At 45.0% G+C, this 24,907-nt stretch overlaps 1 protein-coding gene across 1 annotated transcript in view; it reads left to right on the top strand.

The window, feature by feature from the left end:
* LOC126095433 (lachesin-like) overlaps positions 1-24,907 on the top strand; it is a gene marked incomplete at its 5' end in the record, with an annotated part of 731,549 nt that overhangs the window by 632,632 nt on the left and 74,010 nt on the right. The window contains one exon of the mRNA XM_049910227.1: positions 15,209-15,365. Within this exon, the coding sequence (XP_049766184.1) occupies positions 15,209-15,365 (157 nt within the window). The remainder of the gene's footprint in view (positions 1-15,208; positions 15,366-24,907) is intronic.

Here is a 24,907-nt window from a genome sequence, read left to right as displayed (position 1 = left end):
AAACTACGAGGTAAATGGCGAAGGTAACGGCGACGTAACATCGGTACACAAGATAAGATTGAAGGCAAAATTATTTATTCCTTAAAACATTGATGTAGTGCATCTATAGACTGCTGTTGCATGCTAACTGTGTACAATTGCTTGTGAAATACTACACGTTTCATAACAGACTCGCGTGTCCACTCGGTCCGCGGAGACAATTTCTATGGACCGTGGCCAAATTTTAATCACATGCGACAAAGAAAATTCACAAATACACAAAAATTACCAAGATCTGGAAAAGATGAGAAGCATACACACACAGTTGTAGGCACATAAACATTCACACTGAACCGAGGGCACTTCAACATATGCAACTCCCTTGTGCTGCGTTCCTCTCACGGATCAAAGTCAAGACTGCATTGGGAATCAAACTGAAAGTCTACAAAAGCCTTGCATTCCCTGCTGCAACCCAGCAAGTAAATCTTTATAAGACGAAATTCGTGACCAAAAGCTTAAAGCTCCCCTCTCTATGTGACAACGCGCCACGCGGTCAGTCCAACTCACCCTTCTTCAACTGGAGCACAGCTGTGTACGCTTCCCGTACCGGCGGCAGACTGCCTCCCGCTTCTCCAGCCTCTTCCACGCTCCGCGTGGACCGGAAAACCCCAGGATGCCATTTCCGCCACCAACTTAACGCAGGTGGATTTCTCCCAAGTAGCGGAAACCTCTTTGCCGACTTCACCACTACGAGAGTTGGCAATGAAAGGTGGCTACAGGACCCTTTCATCACCCCAAACGTCCCGGAGAAGACTGTGCCGCGAATTTTCTCGCCATGCTAGGAGATTCGCCAACAGTCTTCGAAACAAACATACCCTAACGAGTAACAATTGCAACAGTAAACAGCAGTACAAAGGAGTTGATTAATCTCTTATATCCAAGTGAGCTTTATCTGACCTTAGTCAATAATTGTGACCTCATGCGGTCCGCAAAGCAAACAGAACAAATTAAATTAAGCGTGATATACTACGCTAACATCATGTCATCTGACCTATTACGACCACAACCATGAGATATTATTTTAAAATTGCTTTAACCAACTATCAAAAGTTAACATAGAGACATAGGTGAACAGGTACATAATATATATAAATATATAAACAAATACAATGATGCAAAATCATTATCACGAACCAAAGCAGTATCATCTGGTGCTGACATATATAAAGACATGCAAGTGAAAGTGCAAAATACAATATTCACAACAAATACTGTGATACAAAATCATTAATGAACCCAGTGGTATGACAGCTGGTAAATAATCACCTATGGAAAATAAGACATGAGTACAAAAACACATCCAGAAATCAACTCGTTGACACGCTGTCATTTTTCAGTTTCGCCACATGGTTGTTTCACTGGGTATTCTCTTTAGGTGCTGGGGTGGGCGTCTCTTCTAAAGGCGACTTGGAGGATAAGCTACTAGGGGACCACAACACTGAACTGGGGAGTTCGCAGCGGCGTTGATTGTAACGTCCGTTGTAACCCAGGTTGTTCATCCTAGACAGCACCCCGCGACGTTGCCTCGTGCCCGTTTCCACCCTCTGCGTCCATACTGTGGGATGGTTCTGCGTTGCAGATTTGCAGGACATCGCCACTTGTGGGCCCTGCCTCATCATCGAGAAGGCGGCTTGGCGGTCGTCGTCCGTGTGTTGTGGAGGAATGTGTTTTACCGACACACGTCCCCGTTCCTGTCGTGTCAATGGAGAGACACGCGCTCTTCTGCGTCGCATCGAGGTCGACGTAAACTCGTGCGGGTGTCGGGCTCGAGACCCGCTTATCACCTCTTTGCACCGTCTCAGCTGATGCGTCAGTGGTGGGACCCGTGTCCCTCCGGGCAGTGGGCGTTACCTCACCGCAGCAGCCGTCTGGACTAGCGGCGCTCAGGGATCGGCGGCCTCGCCTGGTGTGCGTCATACTTTCCCTTTCGCTTGTCAGATGACTAGCGCATGGGGTGGAACGCCGGCCATCAGCTGGCGCTGCCGTGGTGACACGCCTGCGGACTCCAGTGTGAGCCTGCGCCTGGGAGAAGACCAGCGTCCCCTCCCCTCTGACGGGGAAACAGCTGTGACCGCTCGCCGCATCACTGCTTCGCCGTTGATACCAGGGTTCGGCAACGCCTCCGGTGGACCAAGCCCTGTGCTTTCTGATGCGGAGGCTCCCTAGGCGGCCTTGCACCCACTTAAGAACTGCGCTCACAGGGATCGTTACAAAATATCATGTGTACAGATTACCACAAAATCTTCGGAGTTTCTCACTCCTTATCAATACATGGAATAGTGCCCAAAATTAACTTGACAAAAAGGGCCTTCTTAACATTACTAATAAAAAAACAATGAAGAAAATTAAATAATCAATACTCAAACAAACAAAAAATCCTTTTTATAAAATATAGTTCCAGCATTACATCTGCTGTCAATCATTCAGGGTAGATCTTGTACAAGGTTTGGTCAGGATTTGGATAGGATTTGGCGCCGCTGCTAGCTACAGACACAAAACTCTACCTGCTCCTAACTACGCTCTCACACACAATCTACACAGCTCGTACTAGTCACCATCACTATATAGCCCGACTACAATTCCCACATATAAACAAAATATTCCTTTCAACACCAATACCCATATCGTTGTTCATTGACTGCTCCTCCAAGGTTTGCAGAACGTGTTTGCTGATCTATGAAAAATTTCCGAGACTTCTTTTCTATGGACATTGCATAATAAAAGTTATGATTAATGAGACACAGAAGGTTCATTCAAGTCACATCTGGAATGGTAAATGTTTCAACATCTATTCATCAGACTAATGCAAAAGATCAGTGGGCATAAAAATGAAAATAAAAATCATCCTATCCTATTAGCAAACACATAAACACTTCGTCCTATAAGTACATTAAAAAATACTGTCAAAAGAAATCCATTGTCCAGGGCCATGAGTACCCAACTTACTGCTATCATAAGATACTCATAATGATTACACACTTACTCACCACATGTCCCCAGGGGTCCTCACCTACCGTCATGTTATTTTAGCTTGGAGGTAGTTGCATTGATTCTCTATTAAATATCAAGCTGCTTGAGTTTATAAGCTGTTTCCATATACATCTTCTGGGGTTTCACACCCTGGTGTCTTCAACCGTACCTAGTAGTATGTGACGGCAAGTTACACTTTCCAAATATCTTATAAGATGGCAACTCTGAAAATCAAACACTATTAATCTCCCTTCATACACAAGTCCTTCACCTACAAGTCACCAAGTTGCTTCATTAACATCGCAGTACATTTGAACAAATCTCACTGAATCATGCTCACCTAAGGGGAATAAGAACGCTAAAACTGTAATTTATCATCAAGAATTACCTTACTTCCAATGACTCGCCACGTCAATACGCCCGATACCTTTTTAGTCATCAAAAACAAAAGCCATCTTACTGTAATAGGAAACGCTTCATCTGAGCCTCATAATCATTCACATTCAGACGTTTTGAAGCTGCACAACACTACTCCTTTCTGCTGAGAATAACAATTAACTACACACATATTGGGGACCCTTTACAACTAATAGAAAATATACACTTTAATTTTAATCACACCAGAGTGAATCAAAACATTGGAAAATATGCACTGTAAATGTATTAAACAGACACGACTGGGTTTACCGCAGGCACACCAATACTGTGGCCCTCCCTCAACAAATCTTCCATAACAACGTCTTCCTTTTTCAAATGCACATCAGTATCAACAATAGCACCGGTCCTCATTAAGTTTGACGCCAACCGAGCCAGCCAACAGTCATTGATCCCTTTGATTAGAGGCATTTGTCGGATTGTGCCGCGGGTTTGCGGGACGAATTTCAACACCCACTGGCGGACCACCCGTACTGTTTACGGCACCCCTGTTGTTGCTTGTTCGATAATTATTCTGTGGCCGGTCACTACTACCGTTCCTAGGTCCGCTGTAATTGCGCCTAAATCTCTGCTCATTACCATATCTTCTATACTCCCACGGGTGTCTTTGATTTCCTCTAGGCGAATGATGACCATTGGCATAGTTCGTTCTGCCCGCGTTCCATGAGGAGTCGCGACGCTGCCAACGCTCGCGCATTCTGTAACTCTCAGGCGACCCATTACGTCTGTATTGCCACCTGTCTCTACGGCTGCGGCTTCGCTTGCGCGGCCGCTGCTCGTAGGCGCTCTGACCGTAATTCTGCGTGGTGCCATTCGCATCGCACTCAAGCTCTAAAAGAAGATGGCGAAAACCCTCTACGTCATCCTTACATCGCCCTGCAAGGATAACGTGCCGCAACTGCATTGGAAACTTTCCCAGGCAAATACGAATAATTTCTGCAGGTCCATAAGGATCGTCAAGATGTTCATTCGCCTGCAGCATGTGCTCGAACATCTGCACAGGGCTGGAGAATTTTGACCTGTTTAACTCTGGTAGCATAATGAGTCCGTGTTTTACACGACTTTGCGCTGCCACTGACCAATATATCGACAGGAAGTGATGACGAAACTCCCCAACAGTGTAGCAATTGCGTGCAATTGACCTCATCCGCGCCGCTGGCTCACCTTCGAGGTAGCCGCACATATACTCTATTTTGTGCGCACTGGGCCACGTAGGAGGGAGGGAGAACTCGAACTGCTGTAACCAGGCCCGCGGGTGAATCCCCGTAGCCGAGTTACGGAAGACTTTAAACTTCCTCACGGTCAGAAAATGTTTAAAGTCAAATTCGTGAGTTTCCGCTGACGAACGTTCCTGAGGGGATCCGCGCCGTTCCCACCGGGTACGAGATCCGTGATCATGACGATGATCAAATTCGCCATCGTTCCCGGAATCATCGTCGGAATAATGGCCCTTTCGTTCATTTCTTTCAACTTCATGGGCCTTTAACCCTTTTAGGTGAAGTTCTAAACGGGCAATGCGCTCACATATTCCCTCGGTAACCCCTCCTTGTTGTATGTTTATTTCACACTGTCCACCCCGACATTTTGTTATCGACCGTATTTCGTCTGCATCCGCTGATGACGAGGTAATCGTTTCCCTATTATTGTCAGACTTACGCGCCACTGCCTCTGAGATCCTGGCTATTTCTTTTCGCGTCTCTCGGTGGGCCGTGTCTTGTTTTGTTTGCGTAAGCCCTTGCTCTCGCTTGAGAGCTATTATCGCCTGGCTGAGGGTTTCTACCTGCGCGCTAAGGTGGACCGGGCACTTAGCCGCAGTGTCCTCTATTCGGGACACAAGAGCCGCGTGGTCACTCTGGCATTGTTCTGCTAACGCCCGGAGATCCCTGGCGGAATTTTGTCCTACTCGGGACTCAAGAGCCGCTTGTTCACTCTGGCATTGTTCTGCTACCATACATATATTCCCAGCGAACCTTTCTTCTTGCTCCATCAACCGCTTGCTAATGACTTGCTGCCCCTCTTCTAAAGCGGAGATGCGTTGGTCAATGATCGCCAGTTTCTCCCCAACACCCTGTACTATTTCACTACTCAATCTTTTATTTGCTTCCTCGATATCCCTTTTATTACTGTCTAGTAATTGCCGTAGCATAGTCTGTAATGAATTTGCATCTATCGAATGATTCGAAATCACTACGGCGGGCTCAGGATGGACAACACTTGTACTTGCGTTTTCCGCCTTTCGTTCCCGGTCGGACTCGACGTTTTGACCTCGTCCTTGTTCAGGGTTATTGTCTGGCAGGTTTTTCCGATATCGGCTCCCTGAACAGCTACGCGTCTCCATCATAAGGGTAGTTACTCCGTGCTCCAAAATACAACAAGAATAATGCCAAAGTCTCCTAATGGACTCACAGTTCCCACAAAGCACCCAAGATTTACTATATGACACCGATACACGCCACAGGACAAGAGTCAACCCACACTTGTAACACAATTGAATACTAAATCACAATATCTATACCGTAATACATAAACAAAATAAAACATGGAAGAAAATGCACACCTATGTCTTAAATTCAAACAAATTCTGTGGTGCAGAAAGACAATATACCAATTAGCACATCCAACCGAAAATAACTAATCCTCACTGCGCATCAGAAGATTCCCTGGTTTACCGAAATCCGTGAGCAGGGTAAGCCATGTGTAAGTAGCGTGAATATAAGTAGCGTGAATAAAATGACGCTATGTGCAAGAAGCATGAAGCGCCCTTTGAATGTATCGTGATAGCTAAAAGAGCCACGCGCACTTTGAATAAGAAAATGCTACTTGACACTGAAATCAATATAAAAGATAGGGTCGCCACCAACTCTAGCCACACGACAAAGAAGAAGTAGCACTGAGTCGGAGAATTACTTAATTTATTAATAAGAAAAACTCACAAAAGAACATTCATTGTAAAGTCATTGATAAAGAATGGGATGTAGTTATTAATATGATCCAGGCATTCTTCCCGTGAATCAAATATTGAGTAAAGTAAAAAGGGCGTGAACACCATGCGTAAGTGCAGCCTGCAGCAAGATTCGTGAAAACACGATCTATTCCAGAGCATTTGTTTCAGATAAAAAAAGGGACACTAATCACTACACCTGTGCACATGGAAACGCTATAGGTGGGCCAACAAGGAAAACTACGAGGTAAATGGCGAAGGTAACGGCGACGTAACATCGGTACACAAGATAAGATTGAAGGCAAAATTATTTATTCCTTAAAACATTGATGTAGTGCATCTATAGACTGCTGTTGCATGCTAACTGTGTACAATTGCTTGTGAAATACTACACGTTTCATAACAGACTCGCGTGTCCACTCGGTCCGCGGAGACAATTTCTATGGACCGTGGCCAAATTTTAATCACATGAGACATAGAAAATTCACAAATACACAAAAATTACCAAGATCTGGAAAAGATTAGAAGCATACACACACAGTTGTAGGCACATAAACATTCACACTGAACCGAGGGCACTTCAACATATGCAACTCCCTTGTGCTGCGTTCCTCTCACGGATCAAAGTCAAGACTGCATTGGGAATCAAACTGAAAGTCTACAAAAGCCTTGCATTCCCTGCTGCAACCCAGCAAGTAAATCTTTATAAGACGAAATTCGTGACCAAAAGCTAAAAGCTCCCCTCTCTATGTGACAACGCGCCACGCGGTCAGTCCAACTCACCCTTCTTCAACTGGAGCACAGCTGTGTACGCTTCCCGTACCGGCGGCAGACTGCCTCCCGCTTCTCCAGCCTCTTCCACGCTCCGCGTGGACCGGAAAACCCCAGGATGCCATTTCCGCCACCAACTTAACGCAGGTGGATTTCTCCCAAGTAGCGGAAACCTCTTTGCCGACTTGACCACTACGAGAGTTGGCAATGAAAGGTGGCTACAGGACCCTTTCATCAGTGACAACGCGAAATGACCGATTGCAGGGATCAGATGGCCCTTAACGAATCTGCGTCTTGTAAGAGTGTAAAGGGTATAAGACGAAAACTTATTGATGCAAAATATACAAATGCAGACGTGTTCTATTACAGAAGAAATTTTATCTGGAATAAATTTCGTGACATAGTCCATGCTTTAGACGAAAAAGTACAAATTTCGTCCAGTGGAAACACAATAAGGGGCTTCTTGTTTATTCCTCCTCCACCATGAGAAAACATATGTGCTGCGTGAAGCGTAAACTGGGCACAGACCAACGTAAGTGTTATAACCACGTGACAAAACAGCGCGTCTGTATTTATTTGGTCATAGGAACTTGTGTTTATGGACTAACAGCGTGTTGTGCAGCTTATTGTTCATTTATAATGTTAATTAATATTTTCTTACTTAATTTCGATTATGATTACTTTTTCCTGTTTTTCTAGTTTTTTTTCTGTTTGTGAGGGTGCTTTGTGTCTTTCTATTTTAGTTTCAATAATTCGATCTCATGGTAATGATTTTTTAAATTCTTATGGTTACGTTATTCATTTATGACTGTTTCGTGATCCCTCTTTGTTTATTAAACAATTGTTAATGGTTGGTTCATTCTTTGATGTTTCTGTCAAGTTTTATTTTTTAAATTTATTTTAATAATTAATCACACTTCATCCTCACGTTGTGCTTTCTGGTACTTTGAAAGTAACGCTTTGGAAGTGTGTATATGTCAAAGTAATTGTTAGATACTAGAATCGCCTGTGCCAGAAATTCGACCAATAGAGTCAGTGGACCTGATCTATGATAATATAATCATGTCTGAAAGTGATACACTCCACGTAAAACTGTGAAATTTTATTGTGTCTCTCTAGCTCTTAGTCTTTCTGTACGACCCGTTAGTGTTCTTCTTCGAGGTATAGCCTAAAACAGATATAATTCCCGTATAATAGGGGAAGTAGTAGCTATTCAGAATGAAGAAACTGAAAATTGGGATTCTGTGGTGACGGTGGCAAACGAACACAAAATCAGTTCTGTTTACTGTTAGGCCGAAGTAAGGGGAAAAAACGACGCTAATAAACAACGTTTGTTGCCCCCGACGACTTCGTTACTAAATTTCGTTTCCCACTGCAGAAAACATCAACGAAATAGGAGTTGCGGCATTTTAGCTGCCATTATATGTGTGTTATTGCAAATGAACCATCTACAACATGAAATCATGAGAGTCCCTAGAATGCGATTTCACGAAACGTTGTTACTTTAGTGTGTTGTCTGTAGCATTGCACCCGACTGGTACGCGTGGTAAAAGTTGGTAGCAAGGTGAGAGACAGAGGAAAACTTTCTCTTTTCTCATGTGTCTGCGTTTTACCTCTCTTAACGGCTACGTACACACATGAATTTTTTGCACATCTATGGCAAAGTAACTTTCAAATTGTATAAATTTCATTCAGCTTCTTGTATAATTAATTTCAAAAACCGGTACTCCAATTTTCGGAGTTCATATGTTAATATTATGATTGTTCAATAAAACAATGAATTATCATTATAAATGTCCGCATTACTCTTCCTTTCTCTATGCAAAATTTGTGTCTGTCTGGCTCTGAGTCTTTCTTTCCGACCTGTTAGCGTTCTCCTTCTAGTCATAGCATAAAACAAACATAGCTTCCGTAAAATAAGGTAAGTCTGAAGTCATCCAGAATGAAGAAACTAAAAATTAGGAACCTACATCGAATTTTATGGTAATGGTGGCAAATAACCACAACATTTCTCTTGCATGAAAGTAAGCGTAACAACTACGTCAATATACAACGTTATTTACATGCTTCATTACTACGATATTTTGATTTCCACCGCTAATAACATCATGGACCTAGCAACTGCCGCATTGTAGCTACCCGGTATGTGTATGTTAACTGCAAATTAACCACACAAACATCAACATCGCTATAATGTGATTCCATGAAACATTGTTACTCCTGTGTGTTATTTCTACCATACCACCTCATCGGTATGCTGGGCAGAACTTTGTAGCACTTCAGCTGTCAACGTACACGTATTGGATATTTAAATGCATGATAGAAGGATATCTTCAGACATACGAATATAGAAACATCTATTTCCTTTCACCACTGTTAGCGGCTACGTACACAAATAATTTGTGAAGATCTGTGGCAAAGAGTCTTTCGAATTATGTAAGTTTCATTGGCCTTCTTGGGTAATTAATATTAAAAATCGGCTCTTCAGTTTTCTTGTTAATGTATTAATGTTACGATTCTCTGAATAGATACTTCATATTAAAACAAGTTTACAGCTGTCTTCTAAATACGTTTAATTTACGTAAACGTATCTACAAACAAACCGCGGCTCGTGGTCTTGCGGTAGCGTTCTCGCTTCCCGGGCACGAGGTCCCGGGTTCGATTCCCGGCGGGGTCAGTGATTCTCCCTGCCTCGAGATGACTGGGTGTTGTTGTGTCGTATTCATCATCATAATCATTCATCCCCATTACGGTCGGAGGAAGGCAATGGCAAACCACCTCCGCTAGGACCTTGCCTAGTCGGCCGAGCGGGTCTCCCGCATCGTTCCCTACGCTCCTCGGAGTATGGGACCTGATCATCATATACGAGGTGCATTCAAGTTCTAAGGCCTCCGATTTTTTTTCTAATTAACTACTCACCCGAAATCGATGAAACTGGCGTTACTTCTCGACGTAATCACCCTGCAGACGTACACATTTTTCACAACGCTGACGACATGATTCCATGGCAGCGGCGAAGGCTTCTTTAGGAGTCTGTTTTGACCACTGGAAAGTCGCTGAGGCAATAGCAGCACGGCTGGTGAATGTGCGGCCAAGGAGAGTGTCTTTCATTGTTGGAAAAAGTCAAAAGTCACTAGGAGCCAGGTCAGGTGAGTAGGGAGCATGAGGAATCACTTCAAAGTTATCACGAAGAAACTGTTGCGTAACGTTAGCTCGATGTGCGGGTGCGTTGTCTTGGTGAAACAGCACACGCGCAGCCCTTCCCGGACGTTTTTGTTGCAGTGCAGGAAGGAATTTGTTCTTCAAAACATTTTCGTAGGATGCACCTGTTACCGTAGTGCCCTTTGGGTAAGGATTACGCCCTCGCTGTCCCAGAACATGGACACCATCATTTTTTCAGCACTGGTGGTTACCTGAAATTTTTTTGGTGGCGGTGAATCTGTGTGCCTCCATTGAGCTGACAGGCGCTTTGTTTCTGGATTGAAAAATGGCATCCACGTCTCATCCATTGTCACAACCGACGAAAAGAAAGTCCCATTCATGCTGTCGTTGCGCATCAACATTGCTTGGCAACATGCCACACGGGCAGCCATGTGGTCGTCCGTCAGCATTCGTGGCACCCACCTGGATGACACTTTTCGCATTTAGAGGTCGTCATGCAGGATTGTGTGCACAAAACTCACAGAAATGCCAACTCTGGAGGCGATCTGTTCAACAGTCATTCGGCGATCCCCCAAAATAATTCTCTCCACTTTCTCGATCATGTCGTCAGACCGGCTTGTGCGAGCCCGAGGTTGTTTCGGTTTGTCGTCACACGATGTTCTGCCTTCATTTTAAAACAATGCGCATGTTTCTATCTCTTTCCAGTCCGGAGAAAAAAAAATCGGAGGCCTTAGAACTTGAATGCACCTCGTACTAAGAGACCAACATTCACTGCTAACCTATCAATCATTAATTCGCATGTAATGATCATCATGTCCTGTAGTTGCTTATGTCGTTTAGAAACGTCGGGCATTTTGTGACATTTCAACTTGCGGTTGAGAATAGTCATAAAACCGAAATCATGAATGTGTGAAATAAATGAACAGTAATTTACAATTTAATGGTGGAATTTTTTCTTTCAAAACGGTTACGTATGTAGCTGGCATGCCGTTAGTTCATGGTTGTACTTGCGAACTCGTGTACTCGTTCTCCTTTCTGAGTGAGTCGAGACCACTTGAACCCGAAAACAGACTCAGGTTACGAGTGCGTTGCAGCGCAGACTCATGAGTCGAGTCTACGGCACGCGGAGACGGTGAGTTTGTTGGTGACGGTGCATTACTCACTAGTGAGTTGAAAGCGTTTATATGGAACTCATTTCTGACCTCTATCTCACATCGATCGATGATCTCTCCGTAATGGTATAGTAGAGGCGGTGGACGCCACCAAAGGTTAAGTATGCTGATAGGATACAGCATACTGATTAGCCTCTGCATAGAGTCTTTGGCCAGCTAAACGAAGCGTGGCATTACTGCAGGACGTAACGACTGTGGTCGGCGTAGCCGGCGGTGTGAGGCAGAGGTGTGCAGCGTGGGGACGGGAAGGCACAGCGAATCGAACACTGGACCTCGGAGTATGAACAGCGGACTGCGAAGCGTATGCTAAAGAGTCCAACGTCAGGGTGGCCGTCTGATTGCGGTCACTATCTCGAATGTGCCCGATGGCTTCGTAGGTGGATATAAGTAAAGCCGTGTTTACGTATAAGCTGTTTGGCAGTGAGGGCATGCACCGCTGGTTGGCGTAAAGTTGCGTCGACGAGTTCATACCATCGTCTTCCCAACACATTGACATAATACGTGTGGCATTTGCTGGCATGACGTGGCATTGACATAATACGTGTGGCATTTGCTGGCCTGATGTGGCATCAACCGCATGACTTCAGGATGTTAAGTGGAATGCCCTGTTCAGAATTTTCTTGGCGTCGCTATAATCCGCAACAGCAATTTATAGTCATCCTTTTCATGGTACTTTTCCGTATTTTGAAAACTGTGCCCATATTTGGTGCTTGTGATCCCCAAAGCAGTATAGCAGTTGCAGATGTTGGGTGTTTCCTTGAAATGTCACTTCTTATTCATGTCCCATTCCGGGATATGTAAGATGGTTCAAATATCTCTAAGCACTATGGGACTAAACATCTGAAGTCATCAATCTCCTAGACTTAGAACTACTTAAACCTAACTAACCTAAGGACATCACACACATTCATGCCCAAGGCAGGAGTCGAACCAGCGACCCTAGCAGCCGGATATGTAAGTACTTGTTCCTAGTACACACCAGCGAAATCAGTGTTTGTGCTCTCTCCGCATACTTATTTATTAATTTAACCTAATCTGATCAGGGTCATTAGGGCCTCCCTTACATCGGGCCAGGATTCCACACCCACTGTTTATAGTATATCATAGTATCTAAGAACATAACAGTTTTTGTATGATATTTAGGATTAGAACCATTCGGTGTCTGCCTTGGCAGTGTGAATAAATTATACTGACTATGTACTGACAAAGTTAATACTGGCATTACTTGTATACTGCAACTGCAGCAGCTAATAATGATGGTGATAATAAAATGACAATAATTGTGACGTTAATAACAATAATGATAGTGGCAAATAAATAGAGAATTTATATGTCTACGAAATAGATACTTTCTGAAATAGCGAGTTCAGGGAAAGGGAAGTTCTACGAGACTTCATCTCCTAAGAATACTGGGAAATGAGGAAGATTATATTGCAATATGGGGTGTACGAAGGGTAACGTGTGCGTATAGGGAATTGTGAGCGTTATTGTTGATTTAGTAGGTAGGTCATTGCCTGTCTTCTGAAGCTGGGGAAGTTACTTAGTTCTCTAACATAATGTAGGATGTTATTCCAGAGTCGTAATCCCGCTGCTGAGAAGGACGTTTAGAAGGTGACTGAACGATGGAGTTTGACAGAAAGGATTTGGTTCTGATGGGAACGGTTGTTTCCGCTGTGTTCTTAAAGTCGAGCAGAGCATTGATGAGACAGAAGAGAACGCAGATAGTTCCGAAATTTTTGCGCTTGTCTGGAGGCTGCCGGGATAGATGTGTATGTTACGGTGAAGTGTGATTTAAAAGTCAAACATCACAGGTATCATAAACAAAGGCACTCATAAGCAATTCCAGGCGCCTTGAGCTTTCCTGAGAAAAGTCTTGCAAGATAACGTTGCTGTAATCATCAACTGGTGGTATAAATCCTTATTAAGTTTCTTTTTCAGGTCAAGAGGAAAGAGCTTGTTATATTTTTCTAGGGCACAGAGAGATACTGACGCCTTCTAGCACAATACAGTTACGTGCTAAGTCCAATTTAGATTTTCATCTATACTACTGGCCCTTAAAATTGCTACACCACGAAGATGACGTGCTACAGACGCGAAATTTAACCGACAGGAAGAAGATGCTGTGATATGCAAATGATTAGCTTTTCATTCACACAAGGTGGGCACTGGTGGCGACACCTACAACGTGCTGACATGAGGAAAGTTTTCAACCGATTTCTCATATACAAACAGCAGTTGACCGGCGTTGCATGGTGAAACGTTGTCGTGATGCCTCGTGTGAGGAGGAGAAATGCTTACCATCACGTTTCCGACTTTAATAAAGGTCGGATTGTAGCCTATCGCGATCGCGGTTTATCGAATCGCGACATTGCTACTCGCGTTGGTCGATATCCAATGATTGTTAGCAGAATATGGAATCGGTGAGATCAGGAGGGTAATACGGAACGCCGTGCTGGATCCCAACGGCCTCGTATCACTAGCAGTCGAGATGACAGGCATCTTATCCGCATGGCTGTAACGGATCGTGCAGCCTCGCCTCTATCCTTGAGTCAAGAGATGAGGACGTTTGCAAGACTGCAACCATCTGCACGAACAGTTCGACGACGTTTGCAGCAGCACGGACTATCAGCTAGGAGACCATGGCTGCGGTTACCCATGACGCTGCATCACAAACAGGAGCGCCTGCGATAGTGTACTCAACGACGAACCTGGGTGCACGAATGGTAAAACGTCATTGTTTCGGATGAATCCAGGTTCTGTTTAAAGCATCATTATGGTCGCATCCGTGTTTGACAACATCGCGGTGAACGCACATTGGAAGCGTGTATTCGTCATCGCCATACTGGCGCATCACCTGGCGTGGTGGTATGGGGTGCCATTGGTTACACGCCTCGGTCACCTCTTGTTTGCATTGGCGGCACTTTGAACAGTGGACGTTACATTTCAGACGTGTTACGACCCGTGGATCTACCCTTCATTCGACCCCTCCGTAACCCTACATTTCAGCAGGATAGTGCTCGACCGCATGCTGCAGGTGCTGTACGGGCCTTTCTGCATACAGAAAATGTTCGACTGCTGCCCTGACCAGCACATTCTCCAGATCTCTCAGCAACTGAAAACGTCTGGTGAATGGTGGCCGAGCAACTGGCTCGTCTCAATACGCCAGTTATGAACTCTGGTATCGTGTTGAAGCTGCATGGGCAGCTGTAGCTGTACACGCCATTCAAGCTCTGTTTGACTCAATGGCCAGGCGTATCAAGGCCGTTATAACGGCCAGAGGTGGTTGTTCAGGGTACTGATTTCTCAAGATGTATGCACCCAAATAGCGTGAAAATATAATCACATGTCAGCTCTAGTATAATATATTTGTGCAATGAATACCCGTTTATCATCTGCATTTCCTCTCGGTGTAGCAATTTTAATGGCCAGTAGTGTATTATGGTTGCTAGATTCTTTGCTGAAGGGGCGTACTTTATATTTGTACCAGTTAGGGTTAAAGATTTCCGATATTTGTTGATGAAGAGTCTAGAATGACCCACTAATACAGCTTTGGTTTTTGATGGCTTGACCCTAACGTTATATCCTGTCCTCATAGTGACAGTGCACACAGCACGGTATTGAGATTCTTGCCAGCTCTCTTGAGGTGTGTAGGTACGCTGACTTCGTCGTCGATGCGAGATCCGACTGCAGACGAGTGACGGTGTCGTTCCTTTGGCAGGCGCAGCGCGGCGGCTTCAGCCTGGAGACGGAGCGCGGCCCGACGCTGGTGACGAGCCGGCTGACGGTGGCCGGCGTCACCGAGGCGGACAGCGGCCGCTACACGTGTCGCCCGCCCGGAGCGCGGCCCGCCACCGTCTCCCTCACCGTCATGCTGGGTGCGTCCTCAACACCTCAACTACTCACTCACTATTCTGTCGTGTTTTAAGTCGCCCTTACAAGGGAACTCTGTCGGCTCTAACAGGAATCTGGTGTTCCAATTAGAAGGTTACAAGCCATCTGGCTTGCCTCCTTCCATTTATATGCTAAATTCGTCTGCACCTTGTCACGACTGCTGCGAGACAGGGCACTTATGTTTCATCGTGTTGAAAATTTCATGACGTTATTTAATATTGGGGAATGTGTTTTATAAAAGAGCAGTGGTTGTCGGTCGAGGCTTGTAGTTCGATTCTAAGAATGCGTAAGAGCCGTTCAGTTAGTACAGAACAAAGAGAGCGACACGGGAGACCACTCGGCATTCGTAGGCTTTATGTAAGTCTGCAGGCTTTCGTGGCCGTTGTCACTGGAGTTGAAATCTTCTGGGTTATTAGGCCGCGTCAAGTTTCTTCTAAAATGTTCGACGTTTCGACCCCTCTGCTGGGATCTTCGTCAGGATATTTTGGTGTCCACTACTGCTAGAACACTGTCAGAGACGAGTGTCGCGTCCACTCATAAAAGGGGGGGGGGGTGGAAGTTTCTGGCGTTCGTGCTGGAGTAGTGATAGTATTGGTTAAAATTCATATGGCTACCATTGGTGCGCCATAGTCGTAGGCTAATGCAGAAGAAGAGGCGTTGGTAGCTCATCTCCTGTGGATACCATCGGCGGTCATCGTCATTGCACAGAAAGGCACTATTCCACACTTGCGCTGGAGAAGGGTTATTGGTTGAAAAGCCTGCTACCGCTCTTGGTTGGTCGTCATAAGTGGCTAGATTCGAAACGCACAGACCAAGAGAGGGGGGAATGTTTACCCAAAATATTATTATCCGCCGAGGTTACTTGCAGCGCGTTGTTTATGCCGCTCACACGGTTGAAATTTCTAAGAATGCATCTAATTTCAATAGAGAGGACGGCTATAGGCTTCCGGCATCGTGGCTCCCTGCCATCAAGGAAGTAAACACGCGGACGCGGTGTGTGAGCGGCATAATCAACGCGCTGCAAGTCACCTCGACTGACAATAATATTTTGGGTAAACATTCCCCCTATCTTGCTCTGTCCGTTTGAATCTAGCCACTGATGACGACCAACCAATAGCGGTAGCAGGCATTTCAACCAATAACCCTTCTCCAGCATAAGTGTGGAACAGTGCCTATCTATTCAATGACGATGACCGCCAATGGTATCCACAGGAGATGAGCTACCAACGCCCCTTTTTTTGTATTAGCCTATTACTATGGCCCACCAATGGTAGCCACATGTATTTTAACCAATACTATCACTTCTCCAGCACGAACGCAAAAAAATTCCCCCTTTATAAGTGGACGCGACACTCGTCTCTGACAGTGTTCTAGCAGTAGTGGACACCAAAAGATCCTGAGGAAGATCCCAGCAGGGGGGTCGAAACGCCGAACATTTTAGAAGAAACATGACGCAGCCTAATAACCCGGAAGATTTTAACTTCAGTTAAATTCATTCGTAGGCTTTGTTTCGGCTTGCGCGCGTCCGGAAGTCCTCCGTCAACGGGGTTCACGGTATTCCGCACGGTTCGGCTCTGTGGAAGATAGTCTCAAGTACTGGCTGCCACCCGATAGTTTATGGTGAGAAATCGCAAGCCTTGGAATGTCTGGGCTTACGCATTGGAAAGAGAAACCTCACAGAGTTCACGTCACATTGTTTAGGCTTCTGGATATTCAGAAGTGTGTAGACAACTCTTTGATTCCCCCATCGCCTACCGACGTCAGACGGAAATTTCTACAACCAGCTGGCGCGTATAGAGATATTCTGTGTTGGGAATTTCACGCTGTTGACGGGGAAAGTAACCAGCCGAGTCGGGAGCAGGAACAGGTGAAAACGGACACCCTGGGCTCGGAAATAGGAGATTAAAGGTTGCTGGTTTTAGAAACCGAGAACTGTAACTTCAGACGTTGGATGGGACTTCACGGTGTCGTCGTCCCGACGAGGGTGATTGTGGTTCTTCACATGCGACTAACCACGGCCGACTTTCCGGAACAGCAGATTGGTGGGTGAGAATATGCTTCATCATCGACGATAGGTGGCCGTTCATGTTCGCAAAAGGGGACACACCGTTAATTCTCATACCAGTGTTAGTATCGCTTTCATTTACTATTCAGTCATCCACTGGAGTAACTAAAACATTTGGTGGGTTGCATTCGTATTAGTGATTGATTGTGCAGCTATGAGACGGTAGTACTCCCACAATTGTCTCATACCTTTATCGCAATCACTTTTTCTGTTTGGCACCTCACTGAATCTTATGCTATGTCATTGTTTTGAAGACAATGAAACATCAGTTTAGTTTTAATTCTGTTCCATTTAAAGTAACTTGTAGTTTCCTTCAGATAATAATAATAATTATTATTATTATTTTTCGATCGAGTGAAAACACCAATTCGGTAGGGTTTTATGGCAATGCCCCATCTTAGGGTCATTTCTGAGACACCTATCCCACTGGGCAATTAAAATTTAACATCCAATCTTAATGGGTGTGTGACGGAGTCTGGGCAGTTCCATTATTCCGGTACGATTTCGCATCGAGACACCGTGGTGTTTTGCACTTAGTTTTCAAAAGCTCTACGTTTGTGGTTCGGATGATTGAAACATCAGACTCTGTTACTGTTAGTTTCCCCTCAATAGGACTTTAAAAATGTACGTAAGGTTCCTCAACAAAATGCATGAAACAAAATACTGAATCATGATAGGCACATTTGACGAAAGCGATATCTGGACAGTCCTAAGAATCACATTCGTGAGCCGCAAAATCAAATGCCATTTGAATCACTTTCCTGAATTCAGCAACATGTATGGGAGTACTGTACCCACCCGCTTACCAGGAATATTGAAGCATAGGCTGACATACTGGAGCAGACACATGGTTGTAACATTTAGAATCTATTATCATTATGAGAATTCCATTTCTTAATTTAATGTCGACGTCAGTGAAGAAAGTCGTTATAGAATCTGTTATCCTTCTTGCATATATTTTATATCGCCAGAAGAAATATACATCCAAAGGTTGTACGTATTTTGTTATTTTTGGCGGAATGATCTTGCATTTAGAGCCTTTACTCCTAAATGTTGTTGTGTTCCTGTGAGCATTCCAAGAGTGCCAAAGTATTCAAATGGTTCAAATGGCTCTGAGCACTATAGGACTTAACATCTAAGGTCATCAGTCCCCTAGAACTTAGAACTACTTAAACCTAACTAACCTAAGGACATCACACACATCCATGCCCGGGGCAGGATTCGAACCTGCGACCGTAGCAGTCGCGCGGTTCCGGACTGCAGCGCCTAAACCGCGTGGCCACCGCGGTCGGCGCCAAAGTATTCGACACTTCTTGTTGTTTACGACATTAACAACATTCACGGGAAAGGATTTTAAATGGTCTTTCGACATTTTCTCAGTTGTGATAGCCTCTAAATGTCTGTTTTTTGGAAGATTATTTTTAATAGCCCTTTTAACTTTCGAGCCGAATGCTTTTTCCTGAAGATAAATATACAGTTTCCTGTTAGATGTCCACTCATTCAAGGTCAAACATCTACTGTGTAACTGTGAACTGTATTGTGTGCACACTGGACCAAGGCAGTTATTGATCTATTTCTTTTTTAAGAGAGTGTGACACCAGAAGTTATTTCCTAACCAAACCCAAACTGATCAGATGTTGTATTGCGAAATAGGTAATTTTCTGTTTTAATTCTTCTTTAAAACGGACCTGAGAACGGCGTTTATCTTGGTCTACCTGTGAGTGCTTTGTGTGCGGAACATTCGGTATTCTTTCTTGAGACCTGCTATGGAAAATGCAGAACATTTAAACTTTTGTGCCCAGTTCCTCTTACTTTCTACATTGCCCTAAATTTCAAGTGCTAGTAACAGACACATTTTCCTTCATTTCTTCTTATGTAAAGTTGGGATAGAACGTGTTGCTATACCTCCAGTTCTTTATTGCCTTGTTTCCTCGAAATGGATTTCATAATATTTTCATGTTTGATAAACTTTTTACACATGGATGCCTCTCCAATAACGGGCTGTAATTCTCAACTTTACGTGGAGCTGTATGATAACCGTAAATACGTCCAAGACGTGTCTCCGAAAACTTTATAAAATTCTAACAATATCGGATTTCATTCCTGGTGGATGTTCAGATTCATCAGAACTCCTTCCTTCTCTTTGTGGAGTACTGTTTCCGCCACTGCCAGTAACAATCTTGAGCATTAATCGGATTATTGTCTGTAAAGCTCTTTTCTTCATCAACTATGCTATTCAATGTAAATTCAGTTGAGCAGTCAAATGAATATTAATGTTTCTGGATAATCAGATCCACCGGAAACCTTGCAAAAGTGTAATAATTCTGCCATACACCTTCTCCGTTGGATAACACCTTCTTAACTTGGATGCCACAATAATTAAAATATTCCAAATATTAATGGTTTCATTCAGTTTTACTATATATGTATGGCAATACAGACACACGCGTATTAAACACTTCAACCACTTTCTGACTTAACTGGTTTACTAGCATGCTAACCCTTCCTCCAAAATTGCAAGCGCTATTTTGAACAAGCGAAGAGCAACACAGTCACCCGTTGTTGCAAGCTTGGTTATAAATGTGCGATGGGTCTGTATGCAAATGTTTAAACACAAATTCATATTCGAGCCGAGAAATTTCCCTAGTTAGCTGCTTCTACAGGCTGGTTCCGTGATGATGTTGTAATCTTTCAGAGAACTTGGAGAAGAGTAAATGTGTCATTTTGAAGTAAGGGACCCCAGCCCGGAAACGACCGAATCGCAAGCAATAAGTGAAAATCTACTCAATTTCCGTCTTAGACTCGCGCAGCGCTCAAACTAAGGGTGTCAACCTGATCAGAACATACAGGACTTCCTCTAAATTCTCCCCAATATCCCTGTTGACGGAATAGTAACGGTGCACCTAATGTGTTGTCAAAGGGACCGAAAATCCTAAGAAACAATAATATTGAATTCCAGTTACCTAGTGAAGTTTCACAAGCTGCTGCATACACAACAGTTGTTAAAAATGGAATCTCCCTGTACAAGTGCAGACATGGCATCGTCTCACAAAGGTACCCGTTCTAACACCCACGGTGTCGATTGAACAGTGAGGCAGGCAGCTAGAATTACTGAAAGGAGATCGTCTCCAGTCTCGACAGGGGTGTAGTATACAAGACTTTTCAAATGGTCCCATGAGAAGAAATCAAGTGGGGCGAGAACTCGTTTTTCAAGGTATGTCTGAACCGAAGATGTCCACGACCCGTCAGTACAAGGAGAAGTGAGGCTCCATCGCGTTCTAACCACAACCGTTTATTAATAAGAAGTGAAATATGTTACAGGAACCGAGGTAGTACTTCCGATAATCACTGTGTACACTGGCGCATTTGAGTGGGGAGGGAAAAGAAACGGGCCTAGTACGTAAGAATTGATTATGCCTGCCCAAAAATTGCATAACAATCTGTGTTACTGACTCTTCACAGCTGTAACATGGGGATTCTAATCCCCAAAACATGACTTTTGCGACTATTTAGCATTCCCTCTGTAGTGAAACAGCCTTCATCCGTGAAAAGTATATATGCACGAAAGTGAGGATCGACTGTACGTCGCAGTACGAACCACTGGCTCCACACGACACGAAGTCCAAAGCCAGCAGGAGTCAAAGCACACACTTTCTAGACATGGCAGGGAGGTAGCTGCACAGTACTTTGCGAAACATTCATTTCACGTGCAAGTGATTGAATGGTTATTGCAGGCGCCTCATTCACTCGAGAAAGCGCTGCGTTTTCTGAGTCAGGAGTCCATGTAGTTCGTCCTCCTCCTCCGTCCGTGTTTCACGTAATCTTTTCAACTGTCTTGTAGTCATGATGAGCTGTATGTCGCCTACGCGAATATTTGGTCATCTATAACCTTTCTGCTCCTCTGCTGCTTTCATCTACATGCCCATGCACGAAAATCATTACTGCAAGTTCCGTCACCGGGTACACCTACATTCCTTTAGGGCTGGTCGATGATAGTACTTCAGCTTTCTTCCAGGAGTGCTAGTTCTGCAAGGTATGCAGGAGAGCTTCTGCGAAGTTTGGAATTTAGGAGACGAGTTACTGGCGGAATTAAAGCTGCGAGGACGGGGCGTGAGTCGTGTTTGGGTAGCTCAGTTGGTAGTTCACATGCCCGCGAAAGGAAAAGGTCCAGAGTTCGAGTCTCGGTCCGGCACACAGTTTTAATCTGCCAGGCAGTTTCATGTCAGCGCACACTTCGCTGCAGAGTGGAAATTTCATTCCATACCCCAGCTTGTAAACACAGTCTCACAGTCTGCAGTCTACTGCAGTATAGACATTATACATCAGGAATGCTCATGTCATACACAGAACGCCATTAGCTGAATTACAATATATGCCAGCCTCTGCACCTGAGTGCTTGTCGGGATTGACTACCCTACAATCTTAGCAACAACAGCAGCAGTGCCCGCATCTCGTGGTCGTGCTGTAGCGTTCTCGCTTTCCACGCCCGGGTTCCCGGGTTCGATTCCCGGCGGGGTCAGGGATTTTCTCTGCCTCGTGATGGCTGGGTGTTGTGTGCTGTCCTTAGGTTAGTTAGGTTTAAGTAGTTCTAAGTTCTAGGGGACTTATGACCACAGCAGTTGAGTCCCATAGTGCTCAGAGCCATTTGAACCATTTTTTTGAACAGCAGCAGTGTATGTATTCCACTGTTAGAGGTATAAGAACGATTTTCGCTTATAACTTTCCACTCAGACGATTCCGGACCAGGGTCCCTTACCTCAAAATGGTACATATACTCCTCTCCACCATTCCTGGAAGTTTGTGACATCATCACTGAATTATCCAATGTAGTTTTGCTACGTGCTTCATCTCTTGCAAATAAATGAAAGGTTGCTTTTATTGTGCCATATGCGTTTCCTTCTTTTTGACGAACCACATCTCACTAACTTAACCGTTATTTACTTTTTTATTAGTTGTTATTTTTTACTATGTGATATCCAGGGGCCAAAACTGTTCTGATTTATTTATGGATTTATTTATGGATTTATTGGCTAATAGCATGTGAGTGCATGCAATGCTGTGAGCTTTATCGTGTTTATGCTCTCCAACACTATCGTTGCTTTCCAATATAAAGTTAACCTTATGATATTCTAAATTTATTTTCAAGGGATATACGGCTTTTTGATCCCATAGTATGTACAGAGCATGCCAGAAACACCTAAAGGTTTGAAAATGAAACAAAATTTCACAGGAAATTCTAAATATTTATTTGTAGATAAAGATATACACTCTTTTATATGGAGAAACTGTGTATTGCTGTTTCTTGAAAATAACATTTGGTAAATGTTCAGCGTGTCAATAACACACTGTTGTAGCCTGTGTGGAAGAGGTAACATAGCTCGTAGCAACATGTCGTCTGGAATTTCTCGAATGCACTCACGAATTTGAACTTTTAGCTCGTCGGTACTGATTGGGCGTTGCTCATTAACTTTCTGTTTAAGATAGTCCCATGAAAAATAATGGGGTGCTGTCAGGTCACGAGAACGACCAGAACAGATATGGTCCCAAAGCGAAAAACGAGGAAACATTTAATAGAAGATTTCATGAGAAGACGTGCCGTTTGGATTGTGGCGCCATCTTGCTGGAACCACTGGTAACGATGGAGACTGACTTCATAATGCAGAAATGTCTGCAATGTCAGTGTATCTCTCAGAATTTACTGTTGCAGAGTGGCCACCATTTTGAAAAAAATACCGACCGACAATGTGCTCGGAGATATGGCACAGGTTTTCTGTCCTCCATAGTTCGTTTTGATGCCGTTTCGATACCTATAGCAACAGACTACTGCAGCTAAGAGCGTCACGTAGACCAGACCTCCGGCGAAAGTTGCGTAGTGAAGCTGTCATAGGGTCTGTCTTTGTAAATACACTCCTGGAAATTGAAATAAGAACACCGTGAATTCATTGTCCCAGGAAGGGGAAACTTTATTGACACATTCCTGGGGTCAGATACATCACATGATCACACTGACAGAACCACAGGCACATAGACACAGGCAACAGAGCATGCACAATGTCGGCACTAGTACAGTGTATGTCCACCTTTCGCAGCAATGCAGGCTGCTATTCTCCCATGGAGACGATCGTAGAGATGCTGGATGTAGTCCTGTGGAACGGCTTGCCATGCCATTTCCACCTGGCGCCTCAGTTGGACCAGCGTTCGTGCTGGACGTGCAGACCGCGTGAGACGACGCTTCATCCAGTCCCAAACATGCTCAATGGGGGACAGATCCGGAGATCTTGCTGGCCAGGGTAGTTGACTTACACCTTCTAGAGCACGTTGGGTGGCACGGGACACATGCGGACGTGCATTGTCCTGTTGGAACAGCAAGTTCCCTTGCCGGTCTAGGAATGGTAGAACGATGGGTTCGATGACGGTTTGGATGTACCGTGCACTATTCAGTGTCCCCTCGACGATCACCAGTGGTGTACGGCCAGTGTAGGAGATCGCTCCCCACACCATGATGCCGGGTGTTGGCCCTGTGTGCCTCGGTCGTATGCAGTCCTGATTGTGGCGCTCACCTGCACGGCGCCAAACACGCATACGACCATCATTGGCACCAAGGCAGAAGCGACTCTCATCGCTGAAGACGACACGTCTCCATTCGTCCCTCCATTCACGCCTGTCGCGACACCACTGGAGGCGGGCTGCACGATGTTGGGGCGTGAGCGGAAGACGGCCTAACGGTGTGCGGGACAGTAGCCCAGCTTCATGGAGACGGTTGCGAATGGTCCTCGCCGATACCCCAGGAGCAACAGTGTCCCTAATTTGCTGGGAAGTGGCGGTGCGGTCCCCTACGGCACTGCGTAGGATCCTACGGTCTTGGCGTGCATCCGTGCGTCGCTGCGGTCCGGTCCCAGGTCGACGGGCACGTGCACCTTCCGCCGACCACTGGCGACAACATCGATGTACTGTGGAGACCTCACGCCCCACGTGTTGAGCAATTCGGCGGTACGTCCACCCGGCCTCCCGCATGCCCACTATACGCCCTCGCTCAAAGTCCGTCAACTGCACATACGGTTCACTCACGTCCACGCTGTCGCGGCATGCTACCAGTGTTAAAGACTGCGATGGAGCTCCGTATGCCACGGCAAACTGGCTGACACTGACGGCGGCGGTGCACAAATGCTGCGTAGCCAGCGCCATTCGACGGCCAACACCGCGGTTCCTGGTGTGTCCGCTGTGCCGTGCGTGTGATCATTGCTTGTACAGCCCTCTCGCAGTGTCCGGAGCAAGTATGGTGGGTCTGACACACCGGTGTCAATGTGTTCTTTTTTCCATTTCCAGGAGTGTACCTCTATCGTCGCAATTCGGTGATACACAGAACACTGCCCCATCACAACTTAACTCCCGACAACATGGCGCGTAGTACTACAGTGCCGTGTGGTTAGTGTCCTACGAATGAAAGTGTTTCTGGCTCAC

Source organism: Schistocerca cancellata, chromosome 8 (assembly GCF_023864275.1).
Source record: "Schistocerca cancellata isolate TAMUIC-IGC-003103 chromosome 8, iqSchCanc2.1, whole genome shotgun sequence".
Lineage (NCBI taxonomy): Eukaryota > Metazoa > Arthropoda > Insecta > Orthoptera > Acrididae > Schistocerca > Schistocerca cancellata.
This window is presented reverse-complemented; position numbering and strand designations above follow the sequence as displayed.